General features: G+C 38.1%; 3 protein-coding genes across 5 annotated transcripts; 1 reads left to right on the forward strand and 2 right to left on the reverse strand.

Moving 5' to 3' along the window:
* Positions 1-2,636: 2,636 nt before the first annotated feature.
* bscl2 (BSCL2 lipid droplet biogenesis associated, seipin) lies at positions 2,637-8,746 on the reverse strand. 2 transcript variants are annotated; one of them, XM_010870645.3, is made up of 11 exons: positions 8,588-8,746; positions 7,489-8,072; positions 7,262-7,343; positions 6,979-7,122; positions 6,608-6,742; positions 6,144-6,241; positions 5,783-5,924; positions 5,588-5,660; positions 5,429-5,509; positions 5,083-5,151; positions 2,637-3,921 (listed from the first exon to the last, which is right to left on the reverse strand). In XM_010870645.3, exons 2-11 carry the CDS (start codon positions 7,695-7,697, stop codon positions 3,731-3,733), a joined length of 1,224 nt encoding a protein of 407 aa, XP_010868947.1. In that variant the 5' UTR covers positions 7,698-8,072; positions 8,588-8,746; the 3' UTR covers positions 2,637-3,730. The 2 variants fall into 2 exon arrangements, with proteins under 2 accessions (XP_010868947.1, XP_010868948.1); XM_010870646.3 differs by lacking the exon at positions 5,429-5,509.
* Positions 8,747-9,581: 835 nt separating this feature from the next.
* Positions 9,582-11,882, forward strand: gng3 (guanine nucleotide binding protein (G protein), gamma 3). Its single transcript, XM_010870647.4, has 3 exons — positions 9,582-9,807; positions 10,996-11,095; positions 11,195-11,882. The coding sequence occupies exons 2-3, from the start codon at positions 10,997-10,999 to the stop codon at positions 11,321-11,323; spliced, it is 228 nt and encodes a 75-aa protein (XP_010868949.1). The 5' UTR covers positions 9,582-9,807; position 10,996; the 3' UTR covers positions 11,324-11,882.
* Positions 11,883-12,591: 709 nt separating this feature from the next.
* banf1 (BAF nuclear assembly factor 1) lies at positions 12,592-14,854 on the reverse strand. 2 transcript variants are annotated; one of them, XM_010870649.4, is made up of 3 exons: positions 14,654-14,740; positions 13,889-14,044; positions 12,592-13,755 (listed from the first exon to the last, which is right to left on the reverse strand). In XM_010870649.4, exons 2-3 carry the CDS (start codon positions 14,012-14,014, stop codon positions 13,609-13,611), a joined length of 273 nt encoding a protein of 90 aa, XP_010868951.2. In that variant the 5' UTR covers positions 14,015-14,044; positions 14,654-14,740; the 3' UTR covers positions 12,592-13,608.
* Positions 14,855-18,195: the final 3,341 nt, after the last annotated feature.

Genomic DNA, 18,195 nt, shown 5'->3' on the forward strand with positions numbered 1-18,195 from the left:
CTATTATTATTTGTGATGTAGAGGTCCCAAAAGGATAATTGATTGAATCCCTGACCAGGCAAGGTGACCAATTTCTCATTCTGTCTCTGAGCAGGGCAGTTAAACAGGGAACCAATAGTAATATATAAAGGAGGTGAATTGTCATTGCGGCCAGGTGTTCAAATCCTGGTTGCGTCATACTGGCAATACCCTGGGGTCCAACACAGGGCAGGGCAAAATTGGATTAGAGCAGCCAGGGGTGGATGGTGAATGTTGGACAGTTCTGCCTTGTTTCATTGCACTCTACCTAGTCAATGTTGTAGTATCGGGATGAAAATTTGCTGCTTTTTAATCTTAGACTCTCCCATATCTGCTGTGGAGTCTTTGTGACAAGGTAAGCAATAATTGTGAACTGGACATTACAGAATTATGTAAAATTAAATAATAAAAAGAAGTAGAATATTTTGCCAAACTTTTTTACCAATTTACATATCCAAAGGGGTCTGAAAATTAGCCTAAAGCTAGTGACAAAGCTTCCTAATTGGCAGCACTGAATGTAGTGTACGCCGAGTACCGCAGAACACACAGTAAACCAGTGACATCAAACAAATGGCAATAGCTGGGAGAATATATGCATGGTGCAAGCTGCTTTTCTTTTGTCACCAAAAAATGTCTGCCACAGAAATGGAATGTAACCATCTAGACCCCAAAGTATTTGATCCACTCCCAAAATTAATATTTATGAACAATTCATCCCGCATACAACTTTTAACTTGAAGTCCATAACATCCCATTTCAAGAGAGGTTTTTTGTATTTTTGGTCAACAAATTGTAATTCTGTAGAATTCATAACTATATAACAAAATGTTTAAGCATTATTTTTGTCCAAACGTCATAATTCTACCATATTTTTATTTTGCTAAACATTCAATTGGTGACATTTAATTTGAAATGTAACCGCAAGTCCTCTTTTGTGTCTAATCCTTACTGTGGACACATTTCCGTGAATTCGTGTAAATTGTTCCAATGCCAATGGCGTAATTGCATACGAGAATGCGTTTCCAGGCGCAGTAATGCTCCGAAAGACATCAATCAATCAATTTTATTTTATAAGAAACTATTTACATAAAACATTTTCACGAAGTGCTTTTATAGATACCCAGCCTGAAACAGATACCTTGCCTGAAACCCCAAAGAGCAAACAACAGCAGAGTTGAAGCACAGTGGCAAGGAAAAACTCCCTATATATAGGGTCAAAAGTTAGGAAAAAACCTAGAGAGGAATTAAAATTATGGGTGGCCAGTCCTCTTTGGATATGTAACATTAACACAGATTGGGTCAACAAGAAGCATATTATTACAAACATTTTCCGAGATCTGGGATATATAAAAATGTTCTTTGTTATTAAGTATGATTCATTTCTCCTAAATTGACAAAGCTAAATGTAAAGAAAGATTTATGACGCAGTATAACATTCTGAACGCGATTGGTTGACCTTCTGCTGGGCGGGGGTGTTATGATCCTCGATCGATGAGATTCGCCATCTTTTCATTGTAATTTGTCTGATGTCACTGGTTTACTACAGGCTCGGTTGTACTCGGGCGTAAACAGAGGGTTTACGCAAGTATGGGATTATCATTAAAAAAAAAATGTCGATTTGCAAATCAGTCAGTCATCAGTAGTTTAGACTACATTTTTTTGACCCTCTCTAATATAGTCCCAGATAATAATAAAAAAAAGAAGTCACCGCCTTCGTCAGCGAAATTACAGCGCTGGATTGCCTGCTCAAAATTCAGTTGCAAAGGGTGGAGCGCTGTTTCTCACTTTTCACATTTTAATGAACATTGGAAGTTTGTCAACCTGACTTTGAAAATGTAATGTCAAATGGCTTTTCATTAACATATTAATATTGACAGTGAACGTGCATACCAGTACATAACAATTAAAATCCAAATCACATGATCAAATTGACTGAAATAATGCAGGCAAAAGTGGAAATGCAGTGTAGATTAACATTTTAATTAGGTTTAACTATACGCTTCCATACCTGAGATCCCCGTTTTTCAACATTCAAAATCCTACAATAGCCGTAGAAATATGTACTGAATCTTCTACATTAAGCACACTTTGTTAATAAAATTAAAGATGCAGTCTTTTGCAATTAACATGTAATTTTACATGTCTCCGATTTTGGGCTGGATGTCTATTTGGTTAATGTAGAATATCCATAGTAGTAGGTGATGCGCTGTTGACTAATTCTATATAATATATTGTTTTTCCAGAATGTGAAGTAGACTAGGTAATTAACTGGTACTTTACAAGAAAATAACCTTAAATATGTTTTCCATTGGTAACATATAAAGTTACACATCATCATAATTTTAACTGAAAGATTGAATGTATTAACATTTTGTTCACAGCATTTATTAACTTCAGGGTTTTAAAGCTTGACTAACATATAGCAGTCATTGATTGACAGTCAATGTATGTATACAACATTTTGCAGTAAAGAAAAACATTATGTACATTCACTGTAATGAGAAAAAAAATTGAAATGTACACGCTGTAAATTTTTTGTCAAATATGTTCTTTGGCAATGCGTTTGTATAATTTGACAGAAATAATTACTGACCAGTTATGTACTGATGAAATTCACATTATGTTTCAAATAACTTTTATTCACATGGTATTTCTACTCAGTTCAAAACACATTCCATATATTGTATTATTGCCTATTTGAATGAACATCCCCAATACATTTTGACAATATCACAGACCAAATCTTATTTATTACATATTTTCCTCCTTCATTGTTCCTTGAAACATTTAGCTATGAACAGAAGAAAAAACACATTTAAAAATGGTGTAACATTGAGAACCACTTTGGTTAAATACTAAGTGTTTTAATAAATACTTTTAAGTGCTGTCCTATGGGAATACAATGTAAAACCTCTTGTAAATGTTTTGAACCAAATAACTTACATTCAATTGATTTCAATATGTGGTGGTCCCTGTAACAGATCTAAAAGGTCTACAAAGTTGAAGTAAAATCATAAAACATACTGCATCTATTGCAAAGGAGTAAACATGATGCATGTTCTTTGTGTTTAAAATTAACAACCATAAAAAAAAATGAAAAAAAGAAAAGAAATTAAACTTTACAAGTGTACCAGTGTAATCTGCAGGGTCAATATTCTGCATCTCAGGGTGCTCTGCTTCCTACAGTAAGCATAGGCCTCAATCCCAGGCACTAAAGATCAGCTATGCTGGTATACTTGCTCAATAATATTTATAAAAAGGATTAACAACTGTCTTTGCTCAAATGGTGCAAGCTAGCGAATTACTAGGAAGTACTTAAAGACTGCATAGCTTATTTTTATTACTCTGAAAGACATGCAAGAGTTGGGATTTAGCAAATCCAAGTCTAATAGCATAGCCTTCTTTCCACATTCCTGTCCTTAAAGACTGACGGAACAAAACCCTGTAGTTACACGCTGTAATGAAAAGTGAGGTAAAGCTGAGGTAAAGATAGGTGAAGTACACTTGACAAAATTAATAAAAACCCATTTTTAAAGTAAAATGATAGGATATTTTAACATGTGTCTGTGTACGAGTGTGCGTTTCTGTAATACAGTCTGTCAATCATCCAGCTTTAGTCTATAAATCTTTGTCAATCTCTCTCTTTGCCTGTCAATGAAAGGCACATTGAGGGACCATTCTGCATGTAAATGTACCAGCTATCATCCATGGTTCAGAGACTCATCCAGGGTCCCTGTCTCTGACGCAATGTAGATTCCCCTGGCTGAGGCACCTGGGATCCCTCCAACAGGGCCGCTCCTGGACCTCTATCCTGCAGATCAGCAGGCTCCTCACTCACATTGGTCACGCTCATTTGAAGACCCTCCAAGAGCACTGGCGGCTCATCGGACAACAGCTGAAGGGCTTATGCAAGGAGGCAGAAGGAGAGGCAGGTTAAGATACATTAGGCTAAATGAAGTGAGGCTTCATAATCTACTTTTTAGTCCATAAATAACTGTCACAGGGTACTGAATAAATTATATATAAAAAGGATGATCCACTGTTGTCTCTATTTTGTATTTGTCCATAAATAGACAGTCAGACTGTACATGCTAAGTATTGGTCAATTGTCTATTTCTATGGATCTCTGCAGATTTTTCATTTGGTCAGATCTTTTTGTGGTTTGTAGTAACATAGGGAGTCTGAGAGAGAAATTGACACCAACATTAGGTCCACATTTGTATGGTGTGCTATGTTTTTGAAAATGCAATCATAACATGTGAAAACGTGATCTCCCCAGTAAATTCAACCCAATGAACGGGATTGGGGTCAGTTGTTAGAATACCTTAGTGAACAATTAGGCCTGATTTGGGCCAACCATGCCCAATATAAATCTGACTAACTTTCCCCTTTGCCATCAGATTAAAGTAGTCAGAACAGTTTCCAAAGCATTTGCAAACGATCAAAATAAATTCTAGAACCCCTCTGGAAAATGCAGCATTAGTGTCTAGAAAAGCCGTTTCTAAGGCTCTATAAATCTTCCAGGAAGTCAGAAAGAACCCTATAACATCCAGGGATCTGCAGTCATTTCTTGCCTGAGCTAAGGTCAGTGTCAATGACTCTACTATCAAAAAGACACAGGGCTAAAATGGGATTCATGGCAGAGAAGAAAGAGGAAACTGTGGTTTAGGCAAACCAATGCTCGTCTTGGGTTTCGCATCTTTTTGCCCAATACACACATCTTTCCCACACTGCAGCAGAAAGGCAGAGAAAGTTTGTGGTTTGGAGGATGAATGACACATTACAAATTATCACAGAGAGTCTATGTACATTTAAACAAATTCTATCACCTGGGTTTTTAAAATGAAACAACACGTTCTCCAGCACAAAATGGATTAGTCCACTGAGAAGTGGGAATTAGACAGGTGCTGCATAAACATTTTTCTTTATTTTTGACAGCCTAACAAAACCTCTGCCTTAGAAGATAGCATATTAACCAAACTGACTAAATGGGGGCAGCCATGGTTAGAAAAAAATATAAAAAATGTAATTTGTCAGCAATCTCTGTCTGAAAGAGTCTCTTACCTGTTTCAGGTTCTGGTAAACAAGGGGCCTCTTTCAGAGAACCAATAACATCTGGGGTTTCCAGCTCTCCTACAACAATAACCCAACAGCAGTTACAGCACTAGTACAACAATACAATGCAAACAGCAACTATACGTAACATAAAACAGAAAGTTAACCTATATAGCATGAATATCAATAAGGTTTCTCAAAAAAATACAAAACTACCCTGCCAAGTTCAAACCCACAACACTCAACCTAGGAATCAAACCTATTGTAAGACGAGTTAATAAATCAAAATCAGTTAATTTAACATACTGTTGCGTGTGTCTTGTATATTCTAATTTACACATTCTATTACCCTCACCTTTCTTTATTACAGATTCTTCTTGTCTAGGTTCTTCCAACTGCTCAACCAGACCGTCATTGTCTTTCTGAGGCATTTTAGCTAAAACACATTCAGATACACCATGTTATGTTTGTTTCACACAGGGCGTGTAAATGCCTATTGTAGAGTAGAACTCACTCTGCGTGAAGGACATGCGCTTTCGAGCCTCGTCTCTTCTCCTTTGCAGGCGGGTCGTGTCTCCCATCATAACCTAATCAAATTAGTAGAATTGAGGCTCAGCAGTTTTAATGTAATATGTCTATAATATGTCTAGATGTACTGTATGGGTGGAGAACATCCTAATACAGAGGAGAAGATGAGACAACATCCTACCTTCACTCTGAACTGCTCAGGAGGCCAAAGGCCCCCCCATATGAACTGTAGGTATCCAAAGAGGACGATGACACTGAGGAAGGCAAAGTTGCTGGCCACACCAATCACAGCAGACGTCACTGGAAAGTTGTATAGGACATATCTATAAAAATAAAGGTTTGGAAATAGAGGAGGAGAGACGATGAATAGGAGGAAGCAGACGATAGATGACAAACAGGAAAAAGAGGAGGGACGATATATATGGTGATATATGGTAAAAAGAAGATACAATAGTACAACAATAGATTTATTTTATTGGTCTCATGCAAATAATCTGAATTTGACACAGAAAGAACTGATGGGATTTCAAAAATGTCTATACCTGATGCCAGTGAAGAAAGCATGGATCCTGAGCTGAGCGGAGTAGATCTGCACCCGCCGAGACTGGATCTCAATAACAGCACCAACAGTGGGTTGATACTATAGTCAGAGAGAAATTTACAATAAGAGGTAGAGATCAAGAATAAAACAAATAAATTGCCCTTTATTGCCTAATATTTTTAGTTTTAAAGCACTGAGGAAATTTATTTTATTTAGATTTGAACTGTTTAATTGAAAGCACATGAACATCAAACATTGTTTAAAGGGAAGTATGCTAGATCAGAGTAAATCGTTTTAAGTCAAAAAAGAAATGATGGTGATAATTGCAAATGAAAATCACAAGATCATGATGATGTAATTCAGTAAAAAGCCACAACGCAGAGAGCATGACAAGAAACAATGTGCAAGCACTGTGGGAGGGGATAATGAATCTGATAAGTACAAGCAACCACAAACAAGACTTACAGAATTGGCCTTGTAGTCTGAGAAGAGCTCAACCTCAACGAGCTGCTTCTGCTCTGTCATCCCGGTCAGCAGGAGAGGAGAGAACAGTAGAGTATTCAGGGTCTGCAGAAGACCAGAGCGGTAGTGCAGCATAGCCTGGTGGAGAAATCAGTCCCTGTCAGAGGGCCACGCAGTAACCAAATAACTCCCATCTCCCACTTCCATTCTAACATTAAGTGTAAGAGCAAACTTCACATTGGAGAACAGGGATGGACAAGTCATGTGAAACCAAGAACTAGCTGAAATTGAAACCAGTTGGAATGGCTCCAAAGAGACAATGGCGGGGTGTGGCAGTAGAACAAACAAAAACAACAAAGCACTTTAGCACTCACAGAGCGTGCCACCGTTGCAACTGTCTGGCCGCCCTTGGTGTAGCAAGTCATCTTAATCATGAACATTCCAAGCTGTTCATTGACTGGCGACTCAGGCATTTCCAGCTCTAAAGAGATTCGGTATGGCTGACCATAGATCATAACCTATAAAAGACAATGACGAACACTGTAGGACAGACATTGAGCGTACCGAACTACAGCAATATTTTCATTGCATGCAGTAACTATATGATTTAACAAGTGCTATCTGAGAAAAAGGCTGGTTCGAATCAGAAACGAGTACCTGGTCTTTGCCATTCTTCAGCAGTGAGATGTTAGCCACAGGGAAAGAGCAGAGTACTGACTCTGACACGTCACAGTCGGAACTAGAGCAGTGGTCAGAAACAGCATAGCACAAGAAATCAGGTGAAACAGCATAGACAATAGGATTATTTCATAGGACTATGTTGTCACTAAATACTTATACGAAGGTTTCAGAAGGCCCAAACGTCCAATGATGCTTTTCAGTACCTGTAGTGATAGTGTACCGGTGTAGAGAAGCTGACGGTGGGCATGTAGGAGTAGTAGAAGCTGCCATAAAGGAAGATGGCCACCCACACCAGCAGCACTAGAACGCAGAAGAGGATTGCAGCCTGCAGCAGAGTCCGACGGGCTCTAAGGAGAGTTACCCCTAACACATCCTGCAGCCACAGGAGAACTGGTCCTGATACACCACCCATGGTGACCGACCCAGTGCGGACTCCTCTTGACTCCTCTGGTCCGATGTTCACATAGACCTCACTGCCTTTTATTCTCCTGTCTTCTGCCAAGTCCCTTGCTCCCTTTCCCCTCCTGTGGCTCTCTCTCTTTCTGTGTGCTTACTTGGAAAAATGTGGTTTTCTTTTCAGGGCAATGTTTCCCGGTTAATTGGAGGACGCCCACTTAACATTTCCAACTTTGGCCAACAAATACTTAAGGGAACCCCTCTACAGAATAATATCTTGTGTTTTTGTCACATTACTATGACATTCATTACTTAGCTAATTAACTTCCTGTCTACTGTGACTTTTTATCTGATAATGAGCTGTTGATTCATTTGACATTTCTGTAGTGAGCTGTGAAACAGAAGAGAATGGTAGTGAGACTTTAATGCAGATGGATATAGGATACAAAGGAATCATTGAAATCTACATCCCTCACAAGATCTAAACCATTCTGCCTGCAAGGGAGATTTCTAGTGCTTCCAACAACAGCTTTCACTTTACTGCCAATAGACGTGAGAGAACAATTAGACATACACACACAGGACAGAGATGAAACTGTAAAAGCGTCAAGGTCCATGGATTCATTCTATGAATCCAACCAACATGTTTTTTGTGGCCAAAACCAATATGACTCATCTGATGCTGGAACACTATAGTGAGGATAACACATTTCAGAATGAGAACCCATGTATTTAGATAGAATGTAACTTTGAAATGATCTACGATTCAGTTGACATACTTCAACCTTTATAGCAAAACACCTGTAAAGGCAGCAACATAACGTTGGCTAGCCTACATGCTAACAACCGGCTACCGAACCATAACATTGCAAGTGTTTGGTAAGAATGCAACACCCTTATACTCACATTTTCGTCTTTAGTAAAGCCCTATACATCAAAAACCTAACTGTCACCACTAAAAGTTAAATATCTAACAATATACATGGATACAAATGTATATGCGTGCTAGCTAGCAAGCTACTGTATTTACTGACATGCAAAATCTACAACTACAACAACCACACGGACAAGAGGACAAACTTCAACGGCAAACCGACGCGTTCATTAGCAAATAGTCCGCAGAAGTTGACGTTGAGATCATGTCATACCTTCTGTAATTTAACCCAAGTGATAGTTTTGTGTTGTGATCATTGGTGTACACGTTGTATTAGTTAGATAGCATATATTATACCAGGGAAAATAATGTGTAATGTATAATAAAGCAATACAAAACACAATTTCAGTGCTGTAAATATGGGTAATAAATTACTATTAATCTGTTCATTACAAAAAAAATATTTGACGGAATTCTACATTTTCATAGATGATCCCATTATTATTATGTAACTGTCTCTTTTTACGGCTTCTATTCTTCTAGTAAATGAAGATGTCTGGGGAGGGAGAAAATGGCTTGGATTGTAATATGAGAGACTGTGATGGGGGAGGGGGAAAATGGCGGAGACAAGAAGGGGCAAGTGATGGGCAGCATTGGTAAGGGGGGACTACAAAGATTCTCGCCAAGGTGGGAGAGACCATTGAGGGCAGGATGATGACAGAATGTTAAAGCCAGAGAGCCCAAGACTGCAGCAGTTCCCATGGCAACAGAGGAGAGAATGAGGGAGGTAACTGTTACAAAATACAATCACAATATAGTGTACAAGTGTGTATCAATGGAGGTGGCTATTGTATTTGGCCAGTGCACAAGACAGAAAACAGCATGTTCATCTTTTCTTATTTCAGTTTCTTCTGAGATACCATATCTGCCTCATTTCCCTCTATTTTCCTAAAGAGATGGTATGATCCAGCTCACAGAATAAAATCGGTACCAATGGAGACCTCCCTCCTCCCTTGCTTAGGAAGGACCCATTCACTGCAGAGGGGGTTCTTATCCATGTACCAGGAGTCAGATGTTCATTGTAGCAGAATTGCAGTGCACTGGACTGTATAGAACTGTGTAGCACACACTGTCTTTGAGGGGTGGGGTTCAGCTACACTAAAATCACTAACACAGGCAGATAGAGGGTGAGAGAGCGAGGGAGAGAGCCAAGAGGAGGGAGAGGAAGCACCTGAAGAGGAAGACAACAAGGGTAAGGAGAGGATGAGATGAAGGAAAGAAGAGGAGGGAGAGGCCCAGAACGGTAGAAACAGACTAATACTGTAGATGGACTGGTCTTTATGCCGCTCTCTCTCCCCCTCTTTTTCGCTAGTTATGCATTTCTCCTCACACTTCTGGTCTATTGATTATTCATTTTCTGTTGATCCTTCTCTGCTACTGTCACTTTAGTTTGATATTTAATAATCAGGCAGTGGTTTGCTCATACCCATTGCATATTTAATGTTATTTGATGATTTTCACACACATATTATCTGTGTGCTATAGCATGTCTGTCCATTTTGCCCTTTCCTTTTTTTTTTTCAGCTTGAGCAATTTGAATGGTGTGCTGCCTTCAAACCCGTTCCCATAAATATCTGTCCATACCTAAATATACTGTCATCATCCTATCAACCTGGCATACAACCATGTTTTCAGCTAGAATGGTTTTTACCATAATTTCAACATGCTCTAGGGATGTAGTAGAGGTGTTGTAGATCGGAATGCTTGAACGAGTAATTACAGACATGCTCATTTAATAATTTAAATACAACCTATTTTATGCTGCTGTGAGATTATAGCCAGAGTGGTAATGTTGAAGAAAATCCATGGCTTCTCGAAATTATGAATGTGGTACTTACTGTGGTCTACTAACCTAAACCTGTGAAGTCACTCAAGCTATCTTTAAGAAAGCCATTGTATACTAACAAAACTGCATACAAAAAACGAATAATAATCAATGTTTACACTATGAATTGTCCTAGAGCTTATGAAGATGTCAAAAATCATAAAATGATTTTTTTATAGTGAAGTATTTGAGGTATTGCATTTCTTGGGCAGAAGGCTTTTAGCAGGGAAGTAGTAAATGACACACCATTGGTCCTTGGAGATAGAGGGAGACAGAGGGAGGGAAGAAGGGCAGAGGAACATTGAAGTGAATGAGCGAGAGAAAAAGTGTGTCAAATTTAGGACACAGTGGAATTGCATGCAGTCAGTGATTCATAAAAATGTACATCATGTAAGCCATCTACAATTAATTCAGTGCTACAATTTTGGTGTTATGGAATGCACCACACAGTACATCTGTCTTTTCAGCAGTCAGTGTTACGTCTCTTTTTCTGAAAGAAATATTGGTGTGTGTTGGTGTGAATTGCGTGGCATGTGTATCCATGGCTCTCGACAGGATGAAAGGAGACACCCCAGTGAACAGCACCATGAGTGTCGGCCAAGCCAGGAAACTGGTAGAGCAATTGAAGATTGAAGCCAGTTTTTGCAGGATCAAGGTAAATCTTGCCAGAGGCGTTGTGCCACTGAAACTGACAGTGCCTTGACGCCTTTGGTGGTTGTACACACCCTTATACCCAGTCTCTCTTGGCACTCAGGTATCAAAGGCGGCAGCAGACCTGATGGCATACTGTGATGCCCACGCCATTGAGGATCCCCTCATCACCCCTGTTCCCACCTCAGAGAACCCATTCAGAGAGAAGAAATTCTTCTGTGCCCTCCTTTGAGACAGACCACAGGATAGTTGTGAAAACCAGTGTCCAGATAGAACATAATGTATGTACATTTATCACCACATATACACATACAGAACCATGCTAAATATAACATTTCAATGGAGCCTCATATATCTTTCTCTTATAAAAGGCTGCAGATGTACATATTCTCCTAAGTAGAATATCAAGGCCAATTGGCATCCTTTTTGGAAAAATTGGATATCTTAATTTTTGACCAAAATTTACATTTAGTTTACATAAAAAAAGATGTAAACACCACATAATCGTTAACTTATATATGCAGTCATGATAGTATTTGGAGGTATTTAAAACAAATACATATCTAAACACACCAACAAAGCTAAAAGAATAATGAATTGTAGCAAAAAATGTGGATAAAAATACAACATGTGAACTGCTCATAGTCATAAATAATTTATAATATGAACTTAACAGGCAAATGGGTGTTGGAGAGGGGTGGCGACTACACAAACATTGTAATTAAAAAAGTGACATAAAGTTGCCATACATTGTAATTAACTTTTAATACACACTTTATGCTAAATATGAATTGCCTAATCTGCCTTTGTTAAAAGAAATGTGCGCGTGTGATATCTTGACACTCCTGTATGTCACTTTTTTAAGCTTTGTTGCAGAAATGTGTGTGAAGTGTTGCTGCCACTGTGGATCAGAGGGCAGTAGGGGATAAGGCAATACACACTGACCGAAATTATTCTACTGGTATGTACAAGAGGTGGTCAGCCACCTTAACACAAGACCAGTGGAGTGAAAAGAACACGGGTCACCAAAACCATGTTAGTAGAATTGCTGTTTGGATAAATGATAAAAGCAGTTAAATTTGTCAAGTGATTGCCTTATAATAAGACATGGATATACAATAAAGCTATTAACAGAAAGGAGTAGCGCAGTGCTTGACTTGGAAAAGATGCCAGTCCTTATAGTGGGTGCCAGTACTGCTTATAGCAAGGTGCAGAACAAGTAGTAGAAAATGTGGGGCGGCAGTACTCCGCTCCAGAGAGGTCATGCTCAGGTCAAGCACTGGAGGAACTGGAATAAATACAAATTGATGTTATGGTTTTTCATTTCAAGTACAGACTTTGATGTCACCAATCTGATCAATTTCAGGAAAATGTCATTATTTTGAGACCAGTATTATAATGTAGACCTTCACTGTTCATATTTCTTACCAAAAACAAAGAGCTTTGAATAAAATGGTAATTTGGGAATCAAATATTAAAATAAACACCCTTCACCAAAAATAAGTTTACATATAATTCCCGACTTTATTTCTGAAAAATGCAAACACAAAGTGAACTGTCCAGATGGTGTAGTTGCTTTTGTTCAAGTCAAAAAAATTAAAAATACACATGCTTTCACAGTCAAATACAAAACCAATGTTTGAATATAACAATTCTTTAGTGACTAAATGCTAGAAGCAACACAAGTATGCTCAGAAATATATTCTGGAATAACTGCTGTAAGTTGTTTTTAGGTTACTTTAAGCTTTAATAGTTTGTGTGAGGACTGAAAACGGGGTGATGTGGTAGCTAACGTCTTAATCTGCATGCACTGCTCCACAACAAAGTACATTGTAGAGACATTTTGTTTTAGTACAATGTTAAGGCATTTCATCAACTTTGACTGACAGCAGAAAATACATACATGACAACACTGGGAAATTACAAATTTTAAAATTGTTTCCTGTGAACTCTGTTGTAAAAACAGTGCAACATTCTGACTTTTAAACCAGACATTAAATCTATAGCGTTTAAAATGGCTTAAAATGCTATTCAGTGTTAATTTAAATAAAAGCTAGGGGGCAAAAGTGTTTGAGATAAGTACAAACATCAGTTACATCTTTTTTGTGAAAGGACCATGTTGATAAAGCTTATTAAATAAGAAATAAGCTTATTTCTTTGACAGACAAAGTGAAACAGCACAGTGCAGAAAAACAATATTAAACTTATTCCCAAGGCTCCTGTGCCGCCAAAAATATTAATCACAGAAAAGGTCAGCATTACTGAGCTAAACAATCGGGGGAAACAACACTATGGTCGACTGCAGCAAAGTATGTTTTACAGATTTAAGCATTCAAAAGTCTCTGAATTGTGACTATAGTTCCAAATAACCAGGTGTTGTGTCCATTTTTATCTGCCTCATGTGCCGTGAGTCCATATGAGGTGTAAGTTGATGCGAGACCATAATAGGTAAATAAATGATTGGGATTAAGGAAAAACTGAGGGGGAAAAAAAGAAAAAAAGGAGAAAGTGGATTCTCTACAGGAAAGAGTCACACCATTCACGCAGGCAGCCATAGCAATCACCCTGCTGTTTAACATTAGCCCCACATGTGTCTTTCAGCCAGTCCCGGAATAGCTCCTCATCCTTCTTCAGTACCAGGAACTGACCGAGGACTACGTAAGCCTGGGGATGTATGCAAGTGTGAATGGAGGAGAACAAATCATAGAGAATGTGATTTACAACACAACCTTTATGTAAAATGTGAACAACCATGCATTAAAAAGGTTCCAACAAAGTGAAGTAAACTCAGTATCACCTTGTCAAAGCCCTTCTCCTCCAGTCGCTTGCCAAGTACCTCGCCAATGCCAGCAAGTGCATTGACAGACTTCTCCCCCATAGGTTCCGCCACAAACTCTTTATGTTTCTGGGATGTTGACGACATGTCTGCTTTGTCTGTGATCACCTAATGTACCTGTACATAAGGAATACAATGTAAAGTGAAGTAATTCCCGTACAAAGCACATTTGAAGTAGTCAATTTAGTTACACTAATTATTGTGTTCCTTTCTGTAGCTAACAGGTAATTAAGTTTCATGTGGCATTTCATAATGAAACTTTTTGGGAGTGATCTTTCACCCAAGCCTTCAAAAACAGAAACCAAAAGCTTTATCTTCTTTATAGTTAATTACTCAAACATACTTGAATGCTTTTTCTAACTTGATCACAAACAGAACTTCTAATTACACTGCTAAAGAGCTAACTAAATTGTCTGACTGTTTTTTGATAACTCTTCGTACTGTAGTCCTTAGTAGGAGTTCTAAAACTGCGCGCCGTATAACTTCACGTGAGCTAGCTAGGTACTGTAGCAAACGTTAACTACTAGCAAGTCCAAGACCGTAACAAATATGAATAAAATAAGCTCGCTAGCATACTAAATTGAAAATAATGATATTATAGTCTACACATGCACGTTTGAATCAGGCAATTGAACTGAAACACATGGCAATCCAATGTTTGTTCATATGTTGAGCGCTAACTACCTAGCTAAACTACTAGCCAGGGCTAGCAAATTGCTAGTTTACCTGTTATCCTACCCTGCACTGCGGTCTGCTTCTTCTCTGATTGACGCTGGCTACTAGGCTAACCTCCGCTGCTCCAATGGCACCAATTCTAAGATACAAAACCACGTTTGTTGTATTACCTTATTTCTGGTCGTAAAAGACTTCGTGACCCTTTTCCAACAACTGAGACAGATGCTTTGCAATCTAGCTCGCCGCGTCCGCGATCAATGGAAAGCTACCAGAGATACATTGCGCGAGATGTGTAACTCCGGCGAAGTCGTATCAACACCCTTTAGTTACGTTACCAGTGTGTTGTCAATCGGCTGCGCGACTTATTCTAGTCATCTTGGAGAATAGGAGTAAATAATACACAAACTCAAATACCTGATATTATCAAGAATTGGGTGAACAATATTTTAGACTGTATTTTTTTTCCCCTCCATGATATCTTGTGGTTTCAAATTCGTTCAGTTAGAAATTTTCTCTGGGAATATGTAACTATGCAGGCAATATTTTAACGATTAGCTCAGCAACCAATGTGACGTAGCTTGAAAACGTGAATGACATTGGCCAAGACTGTGTTGGGTGGGTCGTTGTGAATTAGTCCTTCCACTGTATATGGACACCAATCTCAGAATTTAATTTGTATCTCTGGCGGTACTGGGTTTTGACAATTTAAGAAATGCTCATGCGTTTTCATAAATTCCAATCTCATTTCCTTATCCCGCCTTTATGCTTTTTTCCGGTTCCTTTACTTCATTGTATTTTATTTAAAAAAAACAATAGAAAACGTTTAACCTGCAACTTTTCAACGTTGTTTATATTTATTTAAAATGCACTCCAATTACAAAGACAATCTAAAAAGCAGAAAAAAACGATTTCAACAGAATTGTTTTGTGTATTGTTCGCGTTGACAGGTATTTAGACTTCGTGGTGATCTTTCAGTGCTGTTCGTGTTGACAGTAATAACGTGCTAATTTCCACAAATTTATAAACAGAACTTAGATGTTACGTTTCAAAAGAAAATTACGATAATTTCACCAAATAACAAAAATAAGTTTATTAGTCTGAACCGAATTATATCAATGTATATAAATAACATTACATATTCGTAACTACATCCTGGAGGTTAGACACAATATGCAGTCACTTTGATCAAGGGTCATATTTATCTATGGTTACCTGCTCCCGAAAAGTATTTTATATAGGATTTTATCAGCGTAACTGCTGACATTTTTTATGTATTTGTTAGTTTTGGTTATTATTTTCCAGTTTCCGCCCTGGAAAATTCGAATTCCCGTAAAGAAAGGTACATCTTCGCAGAATTCTAAATTACAATGGTTTACACCTTCCAGTGTCAACTGGCCACATGGTTGCGCTATAACAAGGGATTTGTTGGGACCTTTTCAAAAGCTCACGCTCCTCAACCCGTGTGACGTAGAGTAAGAACATTTGGTACATAGGCCAGCTTCCACATAAGGAACAAATTTGACTCTTGCCAGGATCCATGAAGTCAACCATGATGGATTTTTCGGCCATTTTGAATGTCTCTAAAAACACCTAGAAGTCCCTAATCTGGGTTAAAAACACAGATAGGCAAATCTTCTGACAAGGTTATAAAAATGATGTATTTACCAGACATTTTAAAAAACGACCAAAATGACCAACTCATTTTTTAAAGTGGGCGGTGCCCAAATTCCAGATGTATCTGTAAAGAAATCTGCTAAATTATTCCATGTGTCAAAGGCAACACTCTCAAGTCAGGACATATGTCAAACATGGACAAATTGCATCAGCAAAGAAGAAAAGTGCTTGCAAGTTGAAGCTGAATGACAGGAATAGAGGGACACAAAATAAAATTGCCTGATGACCCAAAAGTATGGCCTCAAAATGTCCACAGAATTGAATCATCACCTCCATAACCCACTCTCAACAAAACATGCACATTGTGAGCTTCAAATTGATGTCAGGGCTGCCATTCAGAAACTGCTCATATCCATATCCAAAGCCAACATACAAAGATACATAACTTGGGGTAAGGAGCACAAAAACTGGACCTCTTTGCTATTGGAAAAATAGGTTCTGAGGAGTCATCATTGACCTAATTCCCTGCATCCGGACAGGTTTATATTTGGAGATGTTTAATGTCTACAATACTGCCAACTGATAAACATGGTTGGGCATCCATAATGGTATGGGCATCCCCTCTCGTGGGGTCATTGGGTCTGATGAGTGCTGTGTGTTCATGTAACAGCCAAGGATTACACACCCATTTCTGAGCACCAGGATAGAATTAGATTCTCTACTCTTTTGTTTCCTAACTTCATGTTAATTTCATGTTGAAAAGTTGCTCATCCCCCTAATCTGTACATTGGGCAGCTGAGTCAGCCTCCAGAGGGAGGAAAAGATCATGGTTGAATGTCAATAAGAACAACTTTCATGGCACTACTCTATACATGTGAGACATGTTCCAATCTTTAAAAATAAAATGAAGTAACCAACTGTTATCCATGTTTAAAGAAATGTAGTGATGGCCAAATGAGGATTCATAAGCGTTATTTTAGCAGCAGGTTTATTATGGTGGCAGCACTCAGATTTTCTTTATCACAATAAAAGCCATCATTGAAATGTACAAGGCCACATAGTTTGTAAAAAAGAACAGACAAGAACCACATTGGAACAGAAACATAAAATGACAGACTAGATTTTTAACTATATTGCCTTATATATTTCAATGATGGCTATTATTTTGAAAAAGAAAATCTTATTTCTTATTAATCTTATTCTTATCATATTTGGAATTGAATACTCCTTTTGACCCATAACAATACTAACATATTGTTAGTAGTTTCCATTATTTAGTCCACCCCTGTAAGTCAAGCAAAAAGGTTTTGTTTGGCCCAGAGGTGGCACTGTTGTACATAGAGATGTTGAAACTCAATGTTTCATAGCAGCCATATTGGACATATTGAAGCCAGACCACTGAAACATTTAGTGTATGAAGTAGACACATGGATGCTACATATATTTTATAGGGATCAGACCACGGTTCTGAAAGAGCGGCATTTAAAAAAAGAACAGAACATAATTGAAAACCTATTGAATTCTCTTTTAGTTATTTATTGTGATGTTTTAGAAAGTGGGCTATGTTGTAGAGAAGGCGCTAATTATAGAGACATTGCTAATTTGCCTTGGTGATACAATGGGAACCTAGAAACATTGCGTGCAGCTTAAATAGTACTCCTCCATGATTGTATCCTGTGTTAGATAAGGTAGTAGCAGTGTAACTAAATTCAACAATCTGGATGATGTGAATTCAAGTCACTACGTTTTAAAATGCTACCATAATAATAAAAAAATTATTTGGGTTGGTGCCTGATGTACAATAGTCAATCAATTCTAATGGTAAATCTGTTTTGCAAGTGTGTGGACACAAAAGAAATCGTGACAATGCAAACATAAAATAGCCACAACACAGAGCCTGACTTCAGCACCCTTCAAATTCAATGGCCTAACATACCCTTCCCCAACCTAAACACATTCATACAAATAAACCAGGAAAA

The sequence above is a fragment of the Esox lucius genome, chromosome 7, assembly GCF_011004845.1.
Source record: "Esox lucius isolate fEsoLuc1 chromosome 7, fEsoLuc1.pri, whole genome shotgun sequence".
Lineage (NCBI taxonomy): Eukaryota > Metazoa > Chordata > Actinopteri > Esociformes > Esocidae > Esox > Esox lucius.

Excerpts from the sequence above, each read along its gene's own strand:
- bscl2 (XM_010870645.3), bottom strand. The coding sequence starts at position 7,697 with ATGGGTGGTGTATCAGGACCAGTTCTCCTGTGGCTGCAGGATGTGTTA. Across the intron at positions 5,925-6,143 it reads GCTTTCTTCACTGGCATCAG|ATATGTCCTATACAACTTTC; the intron begins GTATAGACATTT and ends TTATTTTTATAG. Across the intron at positions 5,152-5,428 it reads AGAATCTGTAATAAAGAAAG|GAGAGCTGGAAACCCCAGAT; the intron begins GTGAGGGTAATA and ends TTATTGTTGTAG.
- gng3 (XM_010870647.4), top strand. The coding sequence starts at position 10,997 with ATGAAAGGAGACACCCCAGTGAACAGCACCATGAGTGTCGGCCAAGCC. Across the intron at positions 11,096-11,194 it reads CCAGTTTTTGCAGGATCAAG|GTATCAAAGGCGGCAGCAGA; the intron begins GTAAATCTTGCC and ends CTTGGCACTCAG.
- banf1 (XM_010870649.4), bottom strand. The coding sequence starts at position 14,014 with ATGTCGTCAACATCCCAGAAACATAAAGAGTTTGTGGCGGAACCTATG. Across the intron at positions 13,756-13,888 it reads AGGAGAAGGGCTTTGACAAG|GCTTACGTAGTCCTCGGTCA; the intron begins GTGATACTGAGT and ends ATACATCCCCAG.